The sequence below is a fragment of the Notothenia rossii genome (genome assembly GCF_949606895.1).
Source record: "Notothenia rossii genome assembly, chromosome: 4".
Classification (NCBI taxonomy): domain Eukaryota; kingdom Metazoa; phylum Chordata; class Actinopteri; order Perciformes; family Nototheniidae; genus Notothenia; species Notothenia rossii.
Genome location: NC_136902.1, coordinates 18989792 through 19008064, shown reverse-complemented (window position 1 = coordinate 19008064; position 18273 = coordinate 18989792). Strand labels below are relative to the sequence as shown.

Here is an 18273-nt window from a genome sequence, read left to right as displayed (position 1 = left end):
TGACGTTGTGTTAGTATTTTTAACCGCCCCTCTAGCGAAGTGGTTCAATGGGTGACAAAGTGAAAGTCCACCAAATCGGGCCAGACTTGAGTATCAACTATTGCAGTGCAATTTTGTACAGATATTCCATTAGTTTGGAGAATATCACTTAACCTGTTAAGCCCTGGAGCCGCCACAGGGGGGCCACCAAACGTTTTTTTTGGGAGACTGTCTCACGGCTTCTTAACATTTATGAAACTATTGATGTATAGCACCAGATTAACCAATCTCAGCTAACTGAAGATATATTTTTTTTTTTACCAAAACACAAGTCTCATAAATGACCCCTAAGTGAAAAAATGCAAACTGACTCAAGAACTCAAGATAAAGATACCCTTATTACTTATTGTAACTGCACATACAGATATCCGATTAAAACTGAGACTCCACGGATTATATAGGTATAGTATCATCACTGAGCAATCCGAACTCACGACAGGGGAAGCAAACAGAAATCACAACATGTACCTTTATGGAGCTTTTACGGAAGATCGTCTCACCGTAGCTGTCAATCTGATCAAAAGACACGTTCAATGGCATTAAAACTAGAAAAAACGCGGCTGAATCAGTTAATGTGTCTGTCGCTTTGAAAAAATTATTTATAATCCATAATTCCATTTTTATGTAAAAATCTGAGGAAAAAAGTAGCCACCAGTGTATGCAGCTTCCGGTTTTGGCTATGCGTCACTCTCACTCCTTATTTGGTAACGTGTTTGTGTGTGTGTAGAACTTTCCCTCAATTCCATTGGCTCTAGCGGTTATAAAGAGATTTCATTCGTCAAAATCGACCAAGGGGTGCCAGAGATATGGAAAATCAACCCAAATGACCCCAGAAGTATGTTTTTTTTTTTTGTTGCTAAATCTCTCAAAAGGCAATCTTGATACAGGATACTTATTATGTTGTACTTTGCATTCCGAAAGCTTTTAGTCTTCCAACCCATCATCCAAGGGTAGTTTTCACAATAAGTAAAAAATAATTTCTGGATGGACACTATAATTTAGTGTTCAATCTGAATTTTCTTTAAAATAAAAAAACTTCTATATTGATTCTGACTTTTCTACATCCAACTCACAGGTTTATCGTTACTTTGAGAATAAAGATTATTAATTTAACCCTTTTAGAAGGGAAGATATGGTCATTTGTTCTGGGAATGTCATTTTCGAGCCTGAGACCTGAAAAACAGGCTCAGGGTGACAGTTAAAGGTCAGTTTAACTGTCAACAGTTAAAGGACCCCTATTATACTATTTTTCATCTCGGATATATACAAAATATGTCTCTGAAGTGTTTGGTTCCAAATACCAAACAGATCATTGTAGCATCCCATAATCCCCTCTGTTTCAGGCCTGTTTCAAAAGTGCTGATTCTCTGTGTTACTTTAGATGAAAATAAGGAGACACTCCCCATGCCCCCAGGAGGAGATTTAGGTGATAAGGTGTGTGTGTGTGTGTGTGGGGGGGGGGGGGGGGGGGGGGGGTGATTGGTTATTGGCTACACAAGCTAAAAAAAATCATGACATCAAGTGGCCAAAATCTGATCAGCTCATTTTCAGACAGGTTTTTAAATGGATCAGGACGAAAAGTGAGTGAATCTTTTTTCCTGAAACTTTCAGAATCTCTTTGTGAAATATGTCAATCTACTGGATTTGCACCGCATCTTGTAACCAGATCATCTATTCATATAATATTCTGCTAGCAAATGTTAGCATGCTAAGATGCTGAACTTTTATGAAGACCATCGTTAATATACATTAAAAAAAAACTCAGTGTGATGGACAGCCAACTTTGGTAATGATCTTAAAGCTTTAGAAACAAGGTAGTAGGTGTGTGTTCTGATTGTAGAGAAGGGACAATTCCTTTGTCTAAAACAGACACTAAATAAGATGATGTATTTAAATGGTAGGTCTCTGCGACATTCTCTGCTATGGAAACTATTAATCCTGGTGTTGTCAGACTGAGGTTAAGCGAGGGGTTGACTGTGGTCAGTGGTTACTGCACTCTCCTGTCAAGAGCCAAATGAATAGTCTTTGGAGGCATCACTGTTTACCTTGGAAGAGCAGGTTGTGTTCTGAGGGTTTCACCGTGTACTGTTAACTTGTCCAATGTACTATTTGGAATATTTTGGGATTCTACTGTTGTACCCGTCATGAATAAATACACATAAACCCCTAATAAAATGACTAGACATCATATTAACGGTCCTGTTGTTCACACACACTCTCGACTTGAACATGAAAATGCACACACTTTGAAAGATTTAGCGCATATTCGTGTTGTAACTGACCAAATAGAGAGGGTCTGTCTGCAGGTTTCACCCCACAGTGAAAATCCTAGTTTGGCTCAACACTCAGCCAGTGGGACCTGCTTTGCTACGCTGTGAGTGTGAAGATGTACACGGTGCAGACGACATGTGCAAGCAGTTAATGTGCGTACAAACAGTATTGTTTGTACAGGGTGTAAAACGGGTTCATTGTCATCTTCTCAGAGTTCATGTTTGTTTTCATACATAGATGCTAGTGGAGCTTCGCCAAACATGGTTGGCTCCGGAATGAACTGTCTACCAACCCTGTCTCTTGTTTGGAAATGACCCAAGGTCAGTCTGATTCAGTCAGGAGAAGGCTTAAAGCTGACAGTGGATCACAAATTCATGTGTCAACCCACATGACTATCTATCACATGTGTATGAAACTGTATTCCAGTATCTGTTTTTTGCCACCTGTCTACCTTCCATCTCCTCCACAAATGTCTGTTTTCCACCTGATGTTAGCAGACAGTTATGAAAGGGTGAAGAGACAAGAGGGAGCAGGGCGGGTCTGTGTTTTTCATGGTGCTAAGAAACGAGGACCTCTGTTAACAATGTGAGAGTTTATTTTTTTTACCTCTACGCCTCCTAGATATTCCTTTTCCTCCTGCTCTCTCTTCATAGCATCCACTCTGAGTTGAGGGCAAGTGGAATGTGGTTAGAGAAACTGCACTACAGCTTTTTCTACATGTATTTATGGGGATAAATCGTCTGTTAAACAATTTCTTCCACAGTTTCTTTCCTTTGGCAATACCGTCTCTCCTGGACTTCAGTCTTGAAGATTTAAAAGTTTTGGACTTATTTCTACAAGAGCTCAAATTGAGTCAACTTTTAACAATGCAGATGCCAGTGATATGGATCAGGTTCATTTGTCTGTGTGGCACAGTTTTTTGTGGACACAACTCTTTACACGACATGGATTTATACTTGGAAACCTCTTCTGAGTCACATGAATTAGAAACGGCAGCCGTTCAACAAACAGAAGTTGATAGAGGAGTGACCTCACTAGATACATATGCTTCGAGTCGAACCCTCCCTGCAGGTAAGTTTATTTTTGATTCTTTCAAGAGCTGCCTGTCTGCATGATCTGACTAATACATGCTTTCAAAACTAAAATAGCTTGACATTATTCACATAGATTGCAGAGTGAATTTATTTTTCTTATGTCTTGAATTTGTTTGTTTGGTCTGCTTTATGACTGGTGAAGAGGAGAATGGGATTGAGCATCTCCAGATGGAGGCAAGGCAGCAGAGGGAGCATCAAGGAGACAATTTTAGGATGCTGGAGTCCAGACAAAGGAGAGGTGTCTGGTGGATGAGGAAGCACGCAAACGCAGTGGAAGCCAGTGCCTATAGAATAGTATGAAACTTTACTATTGACACATTATTATCCTGGTTAAATAAAGGTAAAATAAAAATTAATGTATATCTTCCATGTGGGCAGTTTGTTTAAACATATTACACCTCTGTTGTATGCTGCTTTGCTCCTTTGTTGAATCATTTGAGTGACTTGAGTAATTGCAGGCAGGGCTGGGGGAGCCTCTGACGGGCTGGAAGAAGCGCGGGAAAGGAGAGGAGACCAGCACCCTCATGACTGAACTGAAGGAGCTCCATGATGAGAAACAACGACTGATGGATCAAGGGAATGCAGGAGAGGGAGAGGAGGAAGAAGAAGAGGAAGAAGAGGAAGAAGAAGAAGAGGAAGATGATGATGATGATGACGATGATGATGATGATGATGATGATGATGATGAGGTTTGATTTTGTATTAATGATATTGTTTTGCTTTTGCCCTTTGAATAATCCATGAAAATAGTTTTCTTGCTGTAATTTCTTTCTTAAATCTTCTGCATCAGGAAGAAGAAGAAGAGGAGGAAGAAGAGGAGGAGAAGGAGGAGGAAGAAGAAGAAGAAGAAGAAGAAGAAGAAGAAGAAGAAGAAGAAGAAGAAGAAGAAGAAGAAGAAGAAGAAGAAGAGGCAACGGAGATCCCCAGCAATCAAACAGAAACATACTCCACTTTTACAGAGTCTCCTCTTAGAGAGTGTCAGACTGCTGACAGAGAAATCAGCTGCAGGGGCGTCGGCATGACTCACCTGCCAATCATCCACAACCTGCTGGCCACCAATCTGGACATGGCGGGTGTGTGTGTGTGTGTGTGTGTGTGTGTGTGTGTGTGTGTGTGTGTGTGTGTGTGTGTGTGTGTGTGTGTGTGTGTGTGTGTGTGTGTGTGTGTGTGTGTGTGTGTGTGTGTGTGTGTGTGTGTGTGTGTGTGTGTGTGTGTGTGTGTGTGTGTGTGTGTGTGTGTGTGGGGGTGTGTGTGGGTGTGTGTGTCTGTGTGGGTGTGTGTGTCTGTGTGTGTATGTGTTTGTGTTTGTGATGGATGGTACAGAATAGAAGAGCTGTGATATTGATTACATAAAAAATTGTTAATTATTAAGTAATATTATTTATTAAAGAGTCCAGTTGCTCTAAGTACAACGTTGATGCCATTAGCCATTTTATTTTATCTTTTGAAAAATCACTTGTCCAATCAGTAATACAAATGATTTAGCAAGAAACAAATAATAAATTTTAAAATAAAAGCTATAAAAGTTATTTAAAATGCTTCAAAGCAAAAGTTTGTGTACAGATTAATACATGACATGACCTGTGAGAGAATTGAGTGTGAGATGTCGTATACAACCACTACATGTGCCACATCATATATCTTACTATGTGATTTGTCTTTAAAGAGAACAACATCAGAATCATCACTCCACAAGATTTCTCTGGCGTGCCGAACCTGGACACGCTGGACCTGAGTAAAAACAAACTGGATGATGAGGCGTTGAGCAGTAACCCGCTGTCTGTGAGTAACACCTCTCTTATTCACTGTCATTTTCCACAATCCAGTCTTATACTCATCTGCCAACACATCACATCTATAAAGCGCGCATGTCTAATCATGCTTGAATAAAAAAATCTCACTTGCTACATTATGGTGCTACTGGGCGATACCTGCTCTTGCTTAACAGCTATTTTCTGAATTGTATGAGTTATAGTTTTGTGTGAAATTGATGCCGCCAAAACCAGATCCATCCATCCAACTTTAATACTTGTATCAGACCTGAAACACCAGTCCAGCCTGCTTTACCTTCTGCTATGGGAGTGTTACAACTGTAGCTTTTCCATTGAATGAACATGCTTACTGTCTTCAACTAAGGGAGTGTTACACATTTAAAAATAGGAGAGGCATAGCCCACAGGTAAACAACCAGTCATGTTCAATGTAGGTACTCAGTTCGTGTTTTAGTTTTCTTCATGAAGCTATAGGTGGTAATCAAATCAATCAACACTTTTCTGATTGCCAAGTGCCTGAAAAAGTTTATTTTATGCCAAGACAGGGAAAATAAATGTCACATTTGTATTTACAAATAGCTTAAATTATATTTTAAAAGCTGTATTTTACGCGGAACTGCAGTTTTTACTTTGACATATCCACTAGGGGTTAGATTCACAGATTCAATCAACATTATTTTAGACACAGAAGTTAACATGTATTTAATGTGAACCACCAACATGGATATAAAGCAGGAAACACAGTATTAAAAGAACGGCCGCTGCAGTAAAGCTCTGCAGCAATTATTTTGCTTTCATAGGTGGCAAATTGTTCTGATAATGACACAAAAAGCTCCCTCTTTTGGAGAATCTGCATTTTGCTAAACGTGAATGAATGACTTTCTGAGTAACAAAACAGTTAAAAACTTAACTTTGCATCTAATTAAAATAAAAAGCAGGCTGTATCCTGTATCCTGTATCATTACAGTAATAAAAGAGCACGGAAAATGACATTAATCCTTTTCTAAGAATAACCTCGGGTCTAACCTCTAAATGGCCACAGGCCGAGCTCGGATCCTGACCACACCGAGGCAGCCCACCACACTCTGACCAATCATCTCACGCTAACATCAGCGCACTCTCACAGCATTGGCTGGACAGGCCTGTTGGGAAACAGCTGCAGCCAATAATGTGGAGAATAAAAGCAAATTATTTTTGGATGAAATCTTTTTTTCTTCTTGATTTTTCTGCTCACGTAACAGTAATGACAGAGGACTGATGGACTGGCTTGAGGGATGCTGCAAAAAGATTCAGTCCACTGCTTTTAGTTGACACACATCTACCACAGTGGCTTTCACTGAGGAGCCACACAGAGCGGCTTTACTAAAAATACAATATGATAGATGACATAAAAGAGATTCACAGATTTGGTCAGTTTCTGTGAACTCTGGGATTGTGTCCTTCTCGGCAATTCGGGATAGAAAATTATGGATTTTGAAGACAAGTATATATTTTGTTTGTTTTATCTTTCTGACCCCTTTTTTTTTGCTGCGTGTCATACAGGACTTGACCTTTCTGAAGAAGCTGAACCTAGATGGCAACAAGCTAACAAGGATCCCAGCGCTGCCTCCATCTCTGGAGCAGCTCAGGATCAACAACAACCAGCTCAGTACACTCACCCCTCGCTGTTTCAAAGGTATAGGATTGTTTTTTGTGTCTCTTTAAATGGAACAGGAACATATTTGAGGACAATAATATAACTTCATATTCCTCTCTAGGTTTGACAAACCTGTTGATTCTGGAGCTGGAGGAAAACTTCCTCCATGAAGGCAGTGTGTCGCCGCTTACTTTCAGGCCACTACAGAGACTTCTGGACCTCCGGTTGGACAACAACCGCTTCCGTTCCCTTCCTCTGGGCCTTCCTCCCTCTCTGCAGGTGCAATGATATCACTTAACTGTAAATCCTCCTTAAAATATGTTAGGATTAGCCAAACGAGGCACCTGGGATTAAGACTTGTGCTCATGGTAGAAACTGACACTGTCCCAAATGACACATCCTTGTCATGCTGTGTGTTCTTTATTGTAGGAGCTGGAGATAAAAGCAAATCAGATTGAGGAGGTGACAAAGGAGGCACTGAGAGACTGTGTCCATCTGAGAGTGCTGGACATGAGCCACAACCTGCTGCATGAGCAAGGCATCGCTACCAAGGCCTGGTCCCGTCTCAAGTACGTCTGTCCATCCTGAGCTTTTGATTTTTTAACAATAATGCTCTGCAGTTTCTCCATCAGCCACAAGAGGGTGGACTGGTGTTGTTTGGGATTCACTTCATAACTCTTTTGTTATCAATGTTGTTGTCTAAGCAGTTATCAGTGAATGGGGTTATAGTTAAAAGATTTAAAATAACCATTTCCATCATAGAAAAAACATTTTTATTTAAATTTCCAGTTTTAACACGCGTACAGGAGACATCTACAATAATTCCCCTGCCCCTCCCTCTCCACCCCACACTCAGAGATCATAGATATATAATTAAAAAAATAAAGTAGATTACACACTGCTACATCAAAGAGAAAACAACACAACACAAAAACAGGTAATGAAAATAAGTAATCTGCAAGACTGTGGAAAACCGACAAACAAACAGCTTCAGCATTGTACTATCGTCCTACAATAAAATACAAAATAGGCTGAAACAGATTTAAGCCTAGGGGTATCCCCGTTCTTTACACTGGTTAGATCATTAAAGTGTGTCAGTTATTTAAATTCCTACAACTTGGGATGTAAAAATGATCATGATCAGTACTTGTGATTTATTTTGCTGAGGTTTTGACTGGGTTCACATTTAAAGAAACACTTATTGTCCATACTCTTCTTCCCCCCCCTGTAAGATAGAATGGACACACACACACGCACACACACAAACACACACACGCACACACACACAGACACACACACACACACACACACACACACACACACACACACACACACACACACACACACACACACACACACACACACACACACACACACACACACACACACACACACACACACACACACACACACACACACACACACACACACACACACACACACACACACACACACATACACACACACACACACACACACACATACACATACACATACACACACACACACACACACACACACACACACACATCACAGAAGTTATGACAGCTGACCTGGTGTACTCGGATGAGCAGGCGTGTGAGGGAGAGCTTGAGGGCAACTGTGTGTCTGTTTGTGTATGTATGTCTCAATGTGTGTCTATGGTGGTGTGTGTGTCTGTTGTTTAAATATAGTGAATTCCTGTGGGCTTTTCTCTTTGCTCCCTGGGATCCTTGTGAACCACAGTGGGAGCTTCAGGGAAAAGTGAGTGAAAAAAGAAAATTGTTTAAGAAAGACATGAAACTGGAGAGACTTGTGCAGACTGGAAGATTTATTTAAAAGAGAAAATGTGAAATTGGGAGAATATATTTAGAGTAAGTTTAGCTGAAGAAAGAACGAGATCTGGAACACAAATGGATACAGTAAAAGACCATACCAGAGAGATGATGTGACTAGGCAGCGCTCTGAACCTTCGCTTGACTTGTGACTCGAATGTATTTGACATCTGACATTTGACCTCATTAGTCCTACCATTGGCTCTGCAGGCTTAAGAGCAGGTCATTAATTTAAAAAGCTTCCCTGAGCAGAGACAAGTGAGTAGAAACACATGTAACTTGACCTGAACTCCAATGACACAGCAGGAGCAGAAACTTGAAAGGGCAAAGGTCATTACCTGAGTGGCGTTAAACCATATTCCTCCCCGTGGTTGGATACTATTTCATTATGTACACATAATGATTACATCCAGGAAAAAAGCTTGTGGAGAATATATTCAGCTCTGTAGAAGTGCGAAGAGAAATATACAGAGAGCGATTAAAACGCAATGGGAAGTAAATTGTTAACGATAAAATAAACTGCAGTGTGCTGGTTCTGGTTAGTGGGGCGCCTCTGTTCCATGTCACACACTCACTCAGTGTTACTGTTGCCTCCTGATGGGGTTCAGGGATTGGACCCGTGCAGCCTCGGAGGTAGCCGTGGAGGTTGCCTGATGTTGATCTGGAGAGTGCAGTTTTTACCTGGGATTAGTTTCAGGCAGAATGGGCTGACTGTCAGCATCTCTGCTCATTATCTGCCTTTTTAACACATCTCATCTATGGTCAGTACTGGGTTTGAATGCATTTATTAAAGCAGAAGTGTTCCGATTTTCTATATCTATAATCCCTTTTTTTAAACTCAGGAAATGAATCCCAGTTCTGTCTTAAGTTTGTGTTCCTCTGTGTGTTTACAAAGGCTTCCAGTGTGTGTGACAATTGTGTAAAAATGCACTTGCTTAACAACCAGTGGTGGGAATAATTACAGTCAGATAATGCCGTACAATTTGTAGGTTCTTATACTTGAGTATCACCATTTTATAGTTATTATACTCCACAGCTTTTTAAGGAATATTATTATATTGTTCTTCTGCACTTGAGCTTTAGTTTGAAAGTTACTTTGATATGGCCATTTTACAAAAATGATATACATTATAATATATACTAGATTTGAACTGAAAAAACAACAGAAAAATGGTGGCATTGGTAATAATTAAACTATAATTATTGTAGGAGTTCCAATAAGATGAAATAAGATAAAAAACCATAAACAAATTATAAAAAAATAATTAAAAATCTGTGAACAGAATATCAAATCAATATGTTTGCAGATATAATATATAATAGTGCACAGATATAAAATATTATTGATACATAAATGGATTAAATATTGTTCAATTAATTGTAAATCTTCAATCTACTGGGAACATTTAAGCTGGTTAAAATCAGTTTCACCTCGATAGACTACAACATGGAAATATTAATTATATATAAAAAAGTTATTAATAATCATTAAATCTCACAATATACAGTTGCAAGGAAAAGTATGTGAACCCTTTGGAACTACCTGTATTTCTGCATAAATTGGTCATAAAATGTGTTCTGATCTCCATCTAAGTCACAACAATAGACAAACACAGTCTGCTTAAGCTAAAACCACACAAACAATTATATGTTTTTATGTTTTTATTGAACACACCATGTAAACATTCACAGTGCAGGGTGGACAAAGTATGTGAACCCTTGGATTTAATAACTGGTTGACTCTCCTTTGGCAGCAATAACCTCAACCAAACGTTTCCTATAGTTGCATATCAGACCTGCACAATGGTCAGGAGGAGTTTTGGACCATTCCTCTTTACAAAACTGTTTCAGTTCAGCAATTTTCTTGGAATGTCTGGTGTGAATGGCTCTCTTGAGGTCATGCCACAGCATCTCAATTGGGTTGAGGTCAGGACTCTGACTGGGCCACTCCAGAAGGCGTATTTTCTTCTGTTGAAGCCATTCTGTTGTTGATTGACTTCTGTGCTTTGGGTCGTTGTCCTGTTGCATCACCCATCTTCTGTTGAGCTTCAATTGGTGGACAGATGGCCTTAAGTTCTCCAGCAAAATGTCTTGATAAACTTGAGAATTCATTTTTCCGTCGATGATGGCAATCTGTCCAGGCCCTGAGGCAGCAAAGCAGCCCCAAACCATGATGCTCCCTCCACCATACTTCACAGTTGGGATGAGGTTTTGATGTTGGTGTGCTGTGCCTTTTTTTCTCCACACATAGCGTTGTGTGTTCCTTCCAATCAACTCAATTTTGGTTTCATCTGTCCACAGAATATTTTGCCAGTAGTGCTGTGGAACATCCAGGTGCACTTTTGCGAACTTCAAACGTGCAGCAATGTTTTTTCTGGACAGCAGTGGCTTCCTCCGTGGTGTCCTCCTATGAACTCCATTCTTGTTCAGTGTTTTACGTATAGTAGATTCGTCAACAGAGATGTTAGCATGTGCCAGAGATTTCTTTAAGTCTCTAGCTGACACTCTAGGATTCTTCTTCACCTCATTGAGCATTCTGCGCTGTGCTCTTGCAGTCATCTTTACAGGACGGCCACTCCTAGGGAGAGTAGCAACAGTGCTGAACTTTCTCCATTTATAGACAATTTGTCTTACCGTGGACTGATGAACATCAAGGCTTTTAGAGATACTTTTGTAACCCTTTCCAGCTTTATGCAAGTCAACAATTCTTAATCGTAGGTCTTCTGAGAGCTCTTTTGTGCGAGGCATGGTTCACATCTGGCAATGTTTCTTAAGAATAGCAAATTCAAAACTGGTGTGTATTTTTTATAGGGCAGGGCAGCTTTAACCAACACCTCCAATCTCGTCTCATTAATTGGACTCCAGATTGGCTGACTCCTGACTCCAATTAGCTCTTGAAGAAGTCTTTAGCTTAGGGGTTCACATACTTTTTCCACCCTGCACTGTGAATGTTTATATGGTGTGTTCAATAAAAACATGAAAACATATAATTGTTTGTGTGGTTTTAGCTTAAGCAGACTGTGTTTGTCTATTGTTGTGACTTAGATGAAGATCAGAACACATTTTATGACCAATTTATGCAGAAATCCAGGTAGTTCCAAAGGGTTCACAAACTTTTTCTTGCAACTGTATGCTAATTTAGCTCTTGCGGACCATTTTGATCGTAAGAAGAGTACTTTCGGTTTTAATACTTTATGTACGTTTTGCTGATAATATATCTGTACCCTATGATGCCACCTTTAGGGAACAACTAGCACATGTAAAATTACACACACAGACGCAGACACAGATAAGGCTGTTTGCCATCTTCTCCCGGCTCTTTATGAACCTGTCGGCTCAAATCACAGTCTCAAATGCCTCCATATCTTCTCTTCAAGTCAATCAAAATGTACCAGTCATCACCTCCCTGCTGCCAGCTGACAGCCTCACTCCAACTCCAGATCTTCACTGACAAAACCAAAGCATGTTTTCAATTACTTCCTCTCATGAAAGCTGCACAAACATTTATCCAAAAATGTAACGTCATGGGTAATATGTTTTCAATTGCAGTTTTTATTAACGCTGTCAAACATTTTTATTGGTAAGATTTTCACACTGTTGATTGTCTGCTTAAATGACGTAATACTTTATGATGTTCTACAGCTCAATATAATAGACTTGTAAATGTGTCATCAGCTTTAAAGTTATCTAGTAAAACTTGACCACAGTATTAATGAAAAAGTGACACAGAGGTGATGTCTTATCTCATTTTATTTTGAGTTAAAACAGATTGTGTTGTTGGCTGATCAGATGATAACTTCAACTGTTAGTTATGTTTCTATTAGTTCTGTCATTTTGACAGCGAGGACCTTTGCGCATATGTATCATCATCGCTGATGCCTCAGACCCACTGCATGTAAGCACAGGTTCTGGCCACAAAGATGCTTGTTATGTTATAAACTTGACAGGACTCGTAACCAAAGCTCTTTTAGCTTCGCACCATCACAAATTGGATTCTTAAAAAGCTTGGACAAATGGAGAAACAATAAGCTCACAGTCACACACAACCACTAAAAACAAGAAAACTATCCAAAGTGAAAACCTTTTGAGTTTGATTTAGGTTTTGTATTAGTTTAAATTGGTTCCTCTTTGGTTACAAACAACATGGCAGAGTTTTCAGTCTGAAAAAGTAAGTAGACCACATACAAATACTTACTTTAGATGGGCAGTCCTCATTGTGTTCCATTGCAGTGAATCATTAAGGTAATGTTCTGTTTAAATAAATCCATATGTTCTTTTTGGTGTACTCCTATGTATCAGTTTACCAGTATGTTCATAATTAGGTGCACACAGAAGCCTGCGCTATAATGACTTGATGTAGCTGAAGGCATGTCGACTATCATCCATCCATCAATTCTTTATTTTCAAAGCCGAGCCTTGTTCTCTTTATCCTGCATGGCACAGTTACTCTGCCGGATACATTACCTTCTCTAGATAGGTTGCCAAAGTGTAATCCGGCTTGTGTAGTGCTGGCAGGTTGGACTCAGATGGAAGTGTATAAATAAGTAGTGTACTCCTGCTTCTTTATTGTGCTGGTTCCCATTAGAACCCAATAGCCTGAGGAGGAGCAGAGGACAGCTTGATTACTCCTGGCCATGCTTTTCAGAAAAACATTGATCCGCAAACATTTGGTTATGTGTAATTGGTTCGTGCCTCTCTGTAAATGTTTTAGAAGTGAAGTCATATTGTGTTCTTGGAGACAGAGTGCATGTGTGTCCCTATTTGCTTGTATATAATATATACTAGCAAATAGGGACACATTTATTTGCTCGTATATAATAGCAAATAGTGACACACATGCACAAGTATTGTTTTTGAATAGGCCTTTTTCAATTGACACATTTTCTAAACATAATATTGGCGTATAGCTGTGGCTGGAAGCATTAGGGTTTTTTTCTTCAATTATTTTGCATGCGCAAGGAGGTGTGTGTGTGTGTGTGTGTGTGTGTGTGTGTGTGTGTGTGTGTGTGTGTGTGTGTGTGTGTGTGTGTGTGTGTGTGTGTGTGTGTGTGTGTGTGTGTGTGTGTGTGTGTGTGTGTGTGTGTGTGTGTGTGTGTGTGTGTGTGTGTGTGTGTGTGTGTGTGTGTGTGTGTGTGTGTGTGTGTGCATACATAGGTGCCAGTGGGTGGTGTGTGTCCCTCTGCTCATTAATACCATGTGGAGCTAAGTAGCAGTAGACCGCTGTTGAGCTTCCTGGCTAGATTTAGAAAATAAATCGGCAGCACACAGCTGGTCTGAACTGGTACTGAGAAGCTCGTATAGTGATATATCTTCAGGGTTGAAATATCAAGCAGAAACCACATTTTACAGCAATCCACGAATGATAAAATACGTATAGGTTAACCAAAAAGCCTCCCAGGTGTTCAGTGAGCGTTGGCTTGTGTATTTTGAGTCAAATCCGTCACTTTGCTCCCTGTTTGTTTTCAGTTAAACATTTATAGTGGTTTTAACGTGACTCCTTATTACACCGCTGTTAAACAGAAAACCATGTAAACAGCGTCAGGTTTCATAAGGTCTATGGTTGTTTGACTACTGAGGGCCTCGTGCTAACCATGACCTTTCCTGTGATACTGACAAATGATCTGAAGGTGCTTCATGTACCAACATTTTTGATTGATTTAGGGATTTTAACCCCCTTCTCATTGACACACGCCATCCATCTCATGAAAATAAAATCCCTACAAAAACAGCAGTGATTAATGTAACCTGGGAGCTGTAAAGTTCAAGGGAGCCAAGTTAATGCAAGGGTCTTACTGTAAGTTACCTTTACGAGGAGCAGAAATGCTGAGGCACCAAATATCAGTCAGACAGATGCCAGTCCAAGCGTCTCCCTCATCCATTACCCTCCACTCTCTCTCTCCTCATTGGTCCCCATTTCATTTCTCTGTGTAGTCATTGGCTGGCCACCTCAGAGTGTTCTGAGACCATTGGCTGTTCAGTGTGGTCTATGAATGGCAGAAGAACAGGAAATTAGGTTCCTATCCTGCAGTGAGCCCTGCTGTAAACTCACAACAGCTGTGTTGGATCTTTCTGCAAAAACACTGAACCCCTGTACTGCATCTTCCCCTCAGACCCTCGAAATCTGGTCCTCTTTTAATACATCCTTGCATTCTCTTTCCCGTAAACCAACTTTTTCATACCCCTTCTTCGCCTCTCAGCCACAAATTCCCCCTCAAATGACCACATTCTCTCACATTGTACCCCCCAGACCCCATTATTTCCCCCCCTGTTGCCCCCCAGGATTCCCCGGCAGCCTTGCCTCCCACTCTGCAATCCTGACTCCCTTTCCCCCCCCTACAGCGCTATGCAGGAGTCCTGTAACTATACAATGTGAAGCCTGCAGTTAAACGCCGTGGAATGAGAGTGGAAGTGGGCCTCCATTATCATATCAAGTCTAGAGTCTTGTAAAACATGCTCCTGATGTTAAGCAGGTGAAATGTTACCCATGATCACAATCTTAGTTTAGCGTGTCGGCATGTGAAAATGTGTTGCTCAGCGCTTAACACAATGTAAAGCTGAGGTTGATGAGATTTAAATGTTTATTTGTATATCACTTTTTCTTAATGATATAACAAAGTGCTTCACAAAAATGGCATGGCAGTCCCTTCACAAGTTCACAAATATCTACATCATGGTGGCTCTAAAAGAAAACTTGGGGATCAACAAAGTCTACAGTATACATCATCAGGGGACCATGAATGAACCACATTTTTGGTCAATCCAAAGCTAGGACCTAACTTCTGCGAAACATGAATATCTAGTATGTCAACAATTTCAAGATAACCCAGTTGTTGAGATATTTCAGTCGAGACTTAAGAAGTGGACAAAGCAAAAGACCAACAGACTGACATTAGAATTAGAATTTGAATGTGACGGTCTTCTTGTAGATATCTCACAGAAATTCATGATCCTTGTGTTTTTCTCTCAGCACCCTGGAGTCCTTGGACCTGTCCTACAACCGGTTCACCTCTGTCCCGATGAATCTGCCACGCCATCTCCAGAAACTCTCCCTCCAACACAACAACATCAGCCACATCACCGCCTTCACCTTCCGTCACATGCGGTCGAGCCTACAGTCCCTCGGTCTATCCCACAATGCCTTGAGCAATGAGGGCTTAGAGCGGGTCTCTCTTGTCGGAGCGTACCGCTCACTGGGTGAGCTCCTGCTGGACAACAACCATCTGAGTCAAATCCCTCGCTGCATTCGCCAGTTTAAGAACCTGAAGTTGCTGAAACTAGACAACAACCAAATCAGGTAGAGTCACATTTTGTATACATTTGAATGAGTCTAATGTGTTTGTCACAATGCAGGGATAAGCCAAATGCTTGTTTGTTACCCAATCCTGTCCTAACAACATTAGCTCTGCTTATGCAGCTCCCTTTGGAAAAGAATCTAAGGAGCTTGGCAAAAAGCAAAGAAATATATCATGGCACATTCAGTGTCATTTATTCAAGCCAACAGTTTGACATCCTCATCAGCATAAAGATGAAAACAATGACTATTGTTGCCAAAAATATTTCTTTCTTACTGTCTGCAAACTTTACAAGACCATGTGTCCCCTTTGATCTAATGTAGTAACACAAAGGCTCTTGTAGAACTCAAAATACTTATTGTGCATTTTATATGGGGAGACTAACAAAATCACCAAGCGTGGAAGGAAAGTCCTATGTAAAAACTTAAAGTACGTATGTTGTGGTTGCAGGCTGGTGAGGAAGTGGGGAGTGTGCCACCCTGGAAATACTGACTCCACCTTGGCTTCCATCCACTTGGAAAACAATCTGCTGGAGGTGGAGAAGATCCCCCCAAATGCCTTCTCCTGTCTCTCGGATGCTCAGGGACTGGTCCTCTATCCACAAAAGGGGCACTCGTATCACAAATAGGCTGCAAAGTTGGACAAACTAAGATGGACAGATACATTCCCAAATACATGTACATGCATAATCATGGCATACAGCCACTCAATATTTCTGTAGGCAGGGTCTACAGAAAAATATCTCTATCATGTTGTTTACTTAGTCAGTCAGTGCTATCATGTTATCATTGTTATTGTCTTTCTCTTTCACTTCTCACCTTTGATTAGGAGAATAACAGTGATGTGTTTGTATGCAATGTACACAGTAATGGAAAGAATCATTATGTAAAAGGTTAATAGTACATGACGGTTGTTTCCAGATCTGCTCCAAACACCGGCCTATATCTGTCATTTCATTCAAGTAAGTGACACCTTTGAGGAAATGGAGAATAGCTTAATCTAGTCTCAGTCTGGGGCTTGCAGGTGGAGCCTTTAGTCAGGTAATGTAGAAACAATGTGAATGTGTTTTGATTTGGGACACAGGGGGGTCAAATCTTGGGACTGCAGCACGGGGGTCACTGAGAGAAAATTAAAATATCTCGTGACACAGTGGGAACCTAAGGGGCCCATTAGGAAAGAAAATATAAACATCACGTAGGTTTCCTATCACCACATGATTTCCAACATAAACATCCACCACCAGCCGCTCAGCAAAAACACATAAAGCCACTCTGACTGTGAGGGGGGGGGGGAGGTGCCTCAGTTGGGGCCTACAAATGTGTATGAGTGTGTTCAGTAATTGGGGTGAAAATATGTGTTCATGAGAAGACTGGGGCTGCACCTTATTTGGGTTAGCAGTAGGGTTGATGGTACAAAAAGGGGAGGAACATGCTTATCTAAGGCACGGAGTAAAACAAGCTGACTTTGAGGCACAATAAAGCGATTGTTCTTAGAAAGTCTTTAAGCCGATCAGTTAAACATGAGAAGAGCAGCAGTTCACGTGTATTTAGGTCCAATAGAATGTGGCTGGAAGACAGAAACAGAGAGCTGGAGCACATCGACAGATCTTTTGGGAACTAAAGCCACTGAAGCTCTGTCGTCCTGCCAACCTTGTTGACAAAGTGACTTCCCGGACCACAATGTTCTCTCCTTCTCTATCTTGGTGTCTCTCGCCACATATCTCACTTTCCATCTTTTCCTGTTTATCCCTCATCCTCTTGCACAGTAAAATACAATCCCCCATTCTTCTGTCTCAGCATACAGTATCTATGATCTCAGCCCCTTGAGTCTTGCGGTGTGAATGAGAGCCATGCCTGTTACATTTCTGTATTTTATATTGCCTTAATGCAGTCTTGGTGAGAACATAAGAGCCAAAAGAAAAAGACAAACCCTGTTGCACTCTCCGTTATTTGTTTTATGACATTAAGATGCCCGTTATTCACAATGTAGTGAGCTGCTTTACACCAAATCCTGATAAAACAAACAAATCTGTATTTGCAGTCTCACCCACAGATACAAAATATATTTTATGAAGGCTGATGGAAGTGCACTAGTGGCTTTTAATTTTTTAATCCACTCGTGCAAAGACACACTTAACAGTATGTCACTTAGAGTAATGGATATACTTAAAATTACAAAATGTTGTACACGGTGTACAAAGTCCAAATGCACAGGCTGCGTTGACTATCTGGCTCCAGGTATACATTTTCAACAGAGAGCAAGGCCTCTGAGGCTCTAAATGAAGAACAGAAGGTCCCCTGCAGACGCTAGAGTTACACACTCAGAGGAAGAAAGGGAGGGAGAGATCGACAGTTAA

At 40.6% G+C, this 18273-nt stretch overlaps 1 protein-coding gene across 1 annotated transcript; it reads left to right on the top strand.

The window, feature by feature from the left end:
- Window positions 1-1519: 1519 nt before the first annotated feature.
- On the top strand, window positions 1520-17692 carry LOC307038341 (extracellular matrix protein 2). The gene is made up of 12 exons (XM_079679728.1): window positions 1520-1619; window positions 2548-2630; window positions 3074-3381; window positions 3547-3698; window positions 3863-4093; window positions 4195-4477; window positions 5071-5186; window positions 6718-6850; window positions 6933-7090; window positions 7241-7380; window positions 15593-15919; window positions 16368-17692. The coding sequence occupies exons 3-12, from the start codon at window positions 3177-3179 to the stop codon at window positions 16543-16545; spliced, it is 1923 nt and encodes a 640-aa protein (XP_079535854.1). The 5' UTR covers window positions 1520-1619; window positions 2548-2630; window positions 3074-3176; the 3' UTR covers window positions 16546-17692.
- Window positions 17693-18273: the final 581 nt, after the last annotated feature.